The sequence below is a fragment of the Silurus aristotelis genome (assembly GCF_946808225.1).
Source record: "Silurus aristotelis genome assembly, chromosome: 18".
NCBI classification, from domain to species: Eukaryota; Metazoa; Chordata; class Actinopteri; order Siluriformes; family Siluridae; genus Silurus; species Silurus aristotelis.
In genome coordinates, this window is record NC_139591.1 from 12,343,314 (window position 1) to 12,352,586 (window position 9,273).

General features: G+C 35.9%; 1 protein-coding gene across 1 annotated transcript; it reads right to left on the minus strand.

Annotated features, from left to right (window-relative positions):
- Positions 1 to 265: 265 nt before the first annotated feature.
- On the minus strand, positions 266 to 5,579 carry ankrd34ba (ankyrin repeat domain 34Ba). The gene is made up of 2 exons (XM_083567725.1): positions 5,469 to 5,579; positions 266 to 2,891 (listed from the first exon to the last, which is right to left on the minus strand). Exon 2 carries the CDS (start codon positions 2,849 to 2,851, stop codon positions 1,220 to 1,222), a length of 1,632 nt encoding a protein of 543 aa, XP_083423851.1. The 5' UTR covers positions 2,852 to 2,891; positions 5,469 to 5,579; the 3' UTR covers positions 266 to 1,219.
- Between the last annotated feature and the right edge of the window lie 3,694 nt (positions 5,580 to 9,273).

Sequence of the window (9,273 nt, forward strand, 5' to 3'; positions counted from 1 at the left end):
ATCTGTTTTATGACAGCTTCCAGGTGACTAAACAGTTGTTTGGGGCTTAGTAAACTGTAGATGAATATTTTGTTATCTATTGACATATCAGGCCATTGAAAAAAGGAAGTGGTTGCATGAGCAAGGAGCACGTTCTTCCATTAAATGCATGCAACAACGTTGAAATCACTTTGGCTTATTTTCTTTGCGGTATGCAGAAGGGTTTTGGCGGCAAGGTTGGATTTTTAATGAGCATAATGTGACATTCTATTATGTCACAACCAAATGACAGTTAAAAATGTTTTATTTGAACTGAAGAATATATGTTGAATACAATGATAATGCATATAACAATGTTATGAACTACAAATAAAAACTATGTGAAACATGCAGAATAACTCAACATTAGAGCTATAAAAAAGTCCTATCTGCAGAGACATAAGCAGCCTATACAAACAAGAACATATTTGAGGATGGCAGAATTTGAATGCAAAATTATTTTCATCTTGACAGTAGCAAACACATGCACACACATAAACTGCTACAAATACTTCACTGTTTATTTTTTTATTTTTTTGCTTAATCAATAGCATTATGATTATGATTACAATTATGATTTTAGCAGATGAAGCTGCACTTTAAAGATTCCTAAAAGTTGACATACCCCACTTCCCATGTCTGGCTTACTGTCTAATTTTGCTAAATATTACAGATAAAAATTTGCACCCCTTGTGCTCCATGTAGGATTGAATAACTACTATTATAAGCCTTTGAGTAACAACACTTCAGCAAGATTATTTACATACACAAAAGATTTGTGCATAATTGTGTAGTCATCGTTTGCTTGTAGAATTTGTTGAAGCAATTTTGTATTTATTTTGTTATACAAAGCTATATCCTGGGTGTATACTTGAATTTGGTAGTGGTATATTGATCAATACTTTCCTTCTTACTTAATTGATCAATACAGATAAACATTACTTTATTAGGCAATTTTTAAGAAATGTATTTATTACATACATTTGACAGCTAAAAGTATATAGACGAGGATGTTCATGAATTTTCAAAACGAAAAACATTAAATGCCATATCTTACTTATATTAAAGTATATTAAATGTGTGGTGGATTCGAACCTTCAGAGAATTACCCTCTCTTAGTTACCCTTACTTAACCCTTGTTTAACTTTAGGGTGTTTTCATAAATGTAGTCTATTCCCCCAACACAATGCATTTTCAACAATTAACTACACATTCCCTTAAAGTCACCTAACTGTTTGATTTGTTCAGGCTGCATGGAGTGCCTCCTCATCAGCATTCTTCTGGTCTTGAGATCCTTTGGAAAGCCAGCAGGAGCTGAGGGAAGATACTGCTTTATCCCTGTCACTACACCACATGTTTGCTTCTTGCTGGAGCAGATTGGACTAGATTGGCTTTCGCAAGTAATATGGGGAATTGAGGCTTGATGATTTAGTGGTGGTAGAAAACCTGGTCGAGGGTTAAATGGTAAATCTGTGAGAAGAGCCCCTGATCCTCTCCTTGCAAGGTTGGTTGGGTGCCTCTTGTGTATATTTCCTAGTAAAGTGTTCTCTGTGGGTTCTTGTGAGCTAATCAAAGTGGATGACCGTGAAGTCAGTAGCCGCCTTTCACCAAACTGTTTTTTACTTTCTGCTGGGGATTTGTCTGACACAGAAAGTTGTGAATCAGAGCTGTAATGATCAATTCCAAGCTTTCGCCGCTGGATAATGTTGATGAGACTGGACACTGCCAGAGTAGGGAGAAACCTTTCTGAGTCATTTTCTGATGTTAACAATTCACTGCTTTTGGAATGAAGATCTGGGTGGGAGAGAGAGTACTGTGAAGATAAACCATTAAACAACATGTTGTGAGACAATGCTCCCGCTGGTCTTAAGTTTCCACAATCGCTTGTGTTGTTTTCTTGACACTGAGACTGGCTCAAGTTAGTTGCTTCTTTTTGATCAATGCTGACCTGAGGGTCAAAAGCCAGTCGTCTTAAAGCAAGCTCTTCCTCAGTTGTTATGTCAGGCAGTTCTTCCACTTGAAAGTTACCTTTGCCTTCTTGTTTTAATAAAAAGGATTGGGGAATCGTCAACCATGGTTCTGAGTGAAGTCTCTGCAGATGGTGGACCTTGTTTAGTCTTCTGTTTACCAAAGGTTTCTGTTGAGAGGGTAGGGTTGTCTGAGAGTTGGTCATGGTTTCCAGATCCTGGAAAGAGAACATTTGCTCTGAGAGGCTGGTGGAAAGTGTCTCCTGAGGCGATGTACTGAGGTGAATTTCAGAAGGAGACGCACAAGGTGTTAAGGAGGAAGGGAGCTTAGCCCACTGGTCTAATTCTGACAATGAAGGGACTTTAAGACACTGTTTGACTATCTGCCTTCCACATACTAGTCTATCTGTGGTGATGATGATGACCTCTTTACCTTTGGCCTTGAAAGCCTCTATTAGCAGCTTCAATGTTTCTTCATTACCTAAATTTATGGCATGTATCAGAGCAGAGGAGCCTATATGGTCCTCCAGGCAAGGGTCAGCTCCATTAGCAAGGAGTATGGACACCACTTCAGGTCCTGCTCGCTCTAGACAGGCATGTATTAAAGCAGTCTTACCACTTTTGTCCTGTATGTTTGGATCAGCACCACTCTCCAATAGATATCCCACCATCTTTGCCTTTGGAACCCCCTGGGCGTCAGAGTATCTGCTTTTACATGCAATCATGAGCGGTGTCTCCCCCTGCTCATTGCTCTCATTGATGTAAGCCCCACCCTCTAGGAGGAGGCGTGTTAGGCGGAGACGGCCCAGATAGACTGCTTTAAGCAGAGAGTTGCTGTCTGTGTGAACACTCTGCATCCCATTCATCCTTGCTTCTTTTGTTGTATTTCACACCTGTTAGCAAAACCTGTTAAAAGATAGACAGTTTTTACAAAATAAATATAATTGTTTTTACCAAATCAAACTGAAAAGAGTCCAGTGGCCTGGTGTCCAGGCCACAGGGCCAGGGCATTCTCAGATTCAGGTTACCCTGACCATAATACAGCAGCTAAGTAAGATGAATGAATTTAATTAATGAACGTTGGATCACAGCTGATAAAATTTGTATGTATTACATGTTCACTAATATACTGGATATATTTGCTCCACTCATTTACACCACCTGAGCTTGTTGTTTGTATAGAATGGGATATGTATGGAAAGGGAAATATTTGTCTTTTGACATGACATTGTCCAGTTTACCACACTACATAGGCTACAAGTTTGTCTATTTTTTTTTTTGTGATTTAAGAAGGAGAATAAGTACACTACATGGTCAAAGATAAGTGAACACTTGACCATCCACTGATGCCTTCCACAATGTCTTTGTATTCTGTGGCATAAAAACAAAATTTACTTTACAGGAACTAATTGGCTATAACATGTCCCAGCATGACAATCTCACAAATCTCACGAAGCAAAATTGAGAACTTAAGTGTCTTACTTAAAGCCCTGACCACAACCTCATTAAAAAACTATTGGAAAACCTGTACTTTTGAATTGAAGTCTATACATCTGACATCACAAATTCCAACAGCCAAATTCCGAAATCTGGTGGAAAGCCTTTGCAGAAGAGTGGAGGTTAGCACAAATGGAAATTATTAGTCAGATGTCAAAATACATTTTACAATATAATATACCCTATATTGTAGTTGTTTTTCATATTAATTATAGAAATAAAAAATGACCTGAGCAAATGTAATTTCTGACTGATAATATACATAAATTTTATGACATAGTATGAAAATGCACTAAATTCTAATGATTTTTTAGGTCAGTGTTATTAAACAGAAACATGGCAAACCTAGATTTACTTATCAATGTTTTTCTGCAGTCAGTTGTCCCCCAGCAGTCTGTTAATTCAATAGGCTTAGGCAGAAACCTTGAGGCCAGAATGCATCTATTCATTTGAATGCCTATTGTGCTTGCTGGACAAATACTTTCTCAGTTCTGAGTACAATTCTTGCATAACATCATGTCTAATATCAGAACATTATTTTGTAAAACATGTCTAAACACTTGTCATAAAGAAATCTTTGATCAACTTTGTCAAGTCTAAACCATAGCTATGTTGCAGAATTAATAATTTAGTAAAATTCAGTGAGTGTTCTACAAAATAGGTTTTTTCAGAAAATGTGTTTAGGCATTATTACACAATTAGGAATTTGAATACATGCAAATAGAGGAGAAGAATATAAAGAGCATGATTTGCAAATGTATGAAAGGCTTTTCATTTGTATACTTGTGCAACTTGGTTCACTGGTATATTTTGGTGTATTTCAATACAATGACTAAAATGTAGAATAATGTACTTTAAATTAATTCTTTCTAAGTTGATATTGGAATTAAATCATTATAATATTTTTTTTTATAAAGCTAGCCTGGCTTTACTATTTTCTATGCTTTATTCACCAATATTTTAAATAATTTCATTACAATTTACTTTTAATGATCTCCTCCTGGCTTCAGGTTAAAAATTTATATAATAAGGCCCTTTCATTTTTAATATAATCATTATTATATTAATTTACAATTCAGTCACCTGAGATACATGCAGATCTAGAATAATATCATATACCTTGTCACTAAATCTTTTTTGTTTATGTATTATTCCCTAGGTCAACATATAAAAATGAGAGCCATGTTCATGGACAAACAAAAGTGTATGCATGGAAATACTGGTGCAATTAAAAAATAAATTCTAAAAAACAAACTTTTTTATTTATTTTTTTAATGTTTGTTAGATAAAACAATCAGTATATGAGATGTGGGAAGTGTATAGCCACTGATAGCATCACACTAGCTTATTGGTGAAATGCAGTGGGAAAGGAGGCAGCATGACAGCTATAGAAAAGTGTTGCTGTTAGGAGTGAGCTTACAGTTACCATGGAGCACATGTGCATTGCATGAGTGTGGCTACAAATTGTGCCTCTGTCAGCAATGTTCTGCTGTGCTCCAAGAGGGAAGGCTTTGTTTGCTGGCTTCATTCTTGTGAGAAGTCTGAGAATCACATAAGCAACTGTCTCATAATAAAAGACTCAAGTGGCCTTGTGCAACCCTCCCTAATAGAAACAAATTTTCGTGGTAGAGCATACTGAGAACATACACATATACAGGGTCTTGGCAGCAGCACTCCACAAGCAAGACTGTATTTGGTATGCGTAATGTATTAAAAGGCATATTCATTTTGCACTTGATGTTCTAAAGAGGTCGTCGGAGTGTTTCTATTCTGATCAAGGTACAGCTTTTCAAAATGCTCTCTCTGTCTCTGCCTCAGTCTCGCCCTCTCTCTCAACATGCTCAGCTAACAGAAAGGGTTATCGGACGAATAACACAGCTTTTGAATACTGTTTATAATATTCTAATAAAGGAAAGTGTGAGAAATATATTCTGATAGAAAATTTTAACCAAATTAAAAAATCCATGCAGTTACAGCAGCACTCACCCTAAAATCTTGTGAAGAAATGTCACAGTGTTGATGCTCTATTAGCTGTGTTAATGCCAGTTGGCCAGGCTAGTTGTCTGACTGTCGAGTTAATGCAAGAGTGGGTGCGTAGATCACATGTGTGACGTTGGTCAGAACTGAGTGACAATGTGGAGATTACTCACACTCACAAGAGAGCTGCTTGGGAGGGAGAGATGAAAAGGAACAGAGAAATGACAAGGATGCACAATGTTCTGGTTTCACCGGACTATTAATATATCTTTCTTTCAAAGGATAATTGTGAACTATTATGTTTTATCTTTAAATACATTTGATAAAATAATATATTTATTAGCAAAAAAAAAAAAAGGAAAATACTGATCTGTAATGTAATGCGAGATTAGACTGGATTAGACTAAAACATTTTCCTCTGTTGTAGTCTGAGTAGTGGTCATAAATGTGTGTTCTTAATCATTTTCTGGGTCTAAGGATACAATGTGTATTAGTGACTGAATTGCTGCGAGATCTAATCTCAGGAGTACCAGAGAGAAGAAAAGCCCCTGCCAAGTCCTTCAACAAGACACTTAACCCTCAGCTGAATACAGTAGTTTTGTACATTTAACCATCTGTCAAATTAGAGATCCTTTCAAATATTTAAATGTTCAGTCAAACAGATGATAGTGATGATAATAGAATCAAGTGTATGCTTTGTGCATGCATTAAATAACAACACACTAGTTTGTTCTCTCTTTATTGGTTGCTCTCTTTAAAATGTATTTGCTCTTATTAACTGCCAAAAATGAAGGAATGCTTAACATTTCTTCAGCCTGATGGTAAGGTAAGCTGTAGCATTGATGAACTTTGCAATGCCATCACTATGACAACCACCCATATCAATTCTGTTTTTTATTGTACGTTGTGCACAAAGAACCAATGGATTATTCAAGACACAGTTCGTTGCATTCTAGCAATGTTTGATTTTAAGAACACTTTTAATTTAAGCAGCTCCACTGACACAAACATTATAACATGGAAACATTGTGTTATAATAAGCTAAAATGCATTCATTCCAATGAATAACATTCAAACAATATTGATAACATAAGTTTATTATGCTCCAGCCATATTAAACATTCAATCTAAAAGGACACACCTGTGCAACTAGAAAGACCTGTCAGTGACTGTATTTCTGATTGCTCAAAAAATGGGTGGGTTAAAAAAAAGTGTACCATGTAACACATGCTGTTAAAAACAACTAAATGTAAATTTTTTTTTTTTACTAAATGTAAAAATGTAAAAAACCTGGAATTCTTATATGTGTATTATATGTATTTTTTTATCTCAAGCTGGATCGCTTTAGTGTATAGCAGAAACTATAGACTTGGCCTTGTTGTTGCAATATTTTTGAAGGGGTTTTGTTGGTTAATATATTCTTAAGATATTTTTTATAAATATATTAAGGAAAACATACAGATTTACAGATTTACAGCTGTCACTAACAGTTTCAACAGAAAACCCTTCATTAAGACTTCTTAATTTTAAGGCTTTTTGTTAGTGGGTGGTTATATCAATGTACAAATGTCTATTTCTTTCACAAAAACTTTAAAATTAGGTTTGTTGTTTGTGTATTTATAAATATAGTATATTTAATATTGGATATAAAATATATTATATCAATATACTTTTTTTCAAATGTATTAACTTGCTTACTGACATTGTATAAAGTGGCACTGACACCTGCATAGTATAGAGTGGGTGGCATCATTGCTGCACAATGTAAAATTGCTCAATTTAGCAATGACAGCTTTCCTCTCTTTTTGCTGAACAAAATAGAGGTAGATACAGGGTCGATTAACAAGCACTATAAAGCACAATGTAAAAAGGGTTCATGCACAGTAATAGTGATTATGCTTGATTCAATCTGGGCAGGGGACATAGATTAGGTAGCAGCATTGAGTTGACCAGTGCTCAGATTGATGTTTGCTGCTGAGGTATATTGATGCTTCTCTCAATGGTTTCAAAGAAGTTTATAGTTCTGTCCAATAAAAAACACTAATCAATCACAACATTTTATTTGACCAGTAATGAGGATGTTACATATAATGTTGTCATGAAGAACTATTATGGACTCAAGCAGAATAAAAATGTCTCAAAGCAGAAAAAATAAAAGACACAATGTTCAAACATTGTAATCCTTTTTTTATTATCACACTGACTGCATGGTCTCTGTCAGTCCTTTAGAGAAGGATACATCAGAGAACCAGCATAGCAAGTCAGTGATGAATAGTGAATACTGAATACTGATAGCAGAATGCTGCTCATAGCAAATGGCAAGCATAGCAAGTGACAAGCTTAGTCACAGCAGCAAGCATCCTCAAATGCAGATTATATCACAGTAATTCCTTTGGAAATATATCATTTGACGGTTTACAATTTGTCACCTGAATGGTGACCTGGACGTGATGCCAGTACATCACAGGGCACCATTTACCTATATATTCACACCATAATTCAGGTCACTTTGTTATATCCACTCAACATCCTACAGGTAGGAGCAACCAGAAAACCTTAATTAAAACCCACCTAGAACAAGGAGTAATATAAACAAACTTTAAAGCAGTTAAGTTCCTCCAAAAACAGTTCTGACCCATTGAGGCAAGACTCCACAAAATTTTAGAAGGTGTGCTGTGGTATCAGGTATCCATATATTAGCAGCATAACCTTTAAGTCTTGTAAACTGAGAGGCAGGGCCTCCAGAGATCGACCTTGTTTTTCAACACATGCTCATATGCTCAATCAGATTGAGATATGGATACTTGGAAGCCAAGTCTACACCTTAAACTTATGTTCTTATGCCATATTTCCCACTTTCAACAAATCAACTTGGACAACTGACTGCTCACTTACTGCCTCATATATTTCACCCATTGACAAATGTTACTTTAGTGTTATCCACTTCACAAGCTAGTAGTTTTGTGTTATAGTAAATTAGTGTATAATGTAATTTTGCTGATTTTATGCTGTCTGTGAGTATCACTGTCCTAGTTGTTTATTAACCTACAGGATTGTTAAATTACAAGGAACAATTTCAGAAATTGAATTGAATATTCACTGAAGGTTCCCTGGTGGTCTAGTGGTTAGGATGCGGCGCTTTCACCGCTGCGGCCCGGGTTCGATCCCCAGTCAGGGAACCGACCCCAGCCATTAGGGTTGCACAAGCCTTAGTGCCAGTCCCAAGCCCGGATAAATGGGGAGGGTTGTGTTAGGAAGGGCATCCAGCGTAAAAACGTGCCAAATCAAACATGCGGATGGTCCGCTGTGGCGACCCCTAATAGGAGAAGCCGAAAGAAAGAATTTAATTCACTGATCGCTTCAATATTTGCATGAGCTGCCATAAGATGGCACTGTATAAACAGCTTTCTGATCAAATATGATTTTTAAATTCATTTAAAATGGAATTTAAAAAAAATCATACAAAACTGTTTCCTGAGATACATTTTGTAAAATATTAGTTCACTGGGAGAAAATTTTAAAGCAAATATTATATGATGGTTAGAAATTCAGATTCAGTAGTCATTTGGTAAAACCTTTATAAAAACAATTGACAAAACGCTCAAATTATGGTAAAAAATATTTACATTTACATTTGTGCAAAAAAAGTGTACAACAGTGCTTTAAATCTCTAGTAATGAATAAATCTACACTGGTACGCCAGATTACTAACTTAATATAAATATAACCCTAGAATTCTACAAACTTGGAAAGTGCTAATTCAAGTGTTTCAGGAAGAGGTAGGTCTTCAGTCATCGGACTGGTAGGTCTTTAC

Coding starts and splice junctions, on each gene's coding strand:
- ankrd34ba (XM_083567725.1), bottom strand. CDS start 2,851: ATGAATGGGATGCAGAGTGTTCACACAGACAGCAACTCTCTGCTTAAA.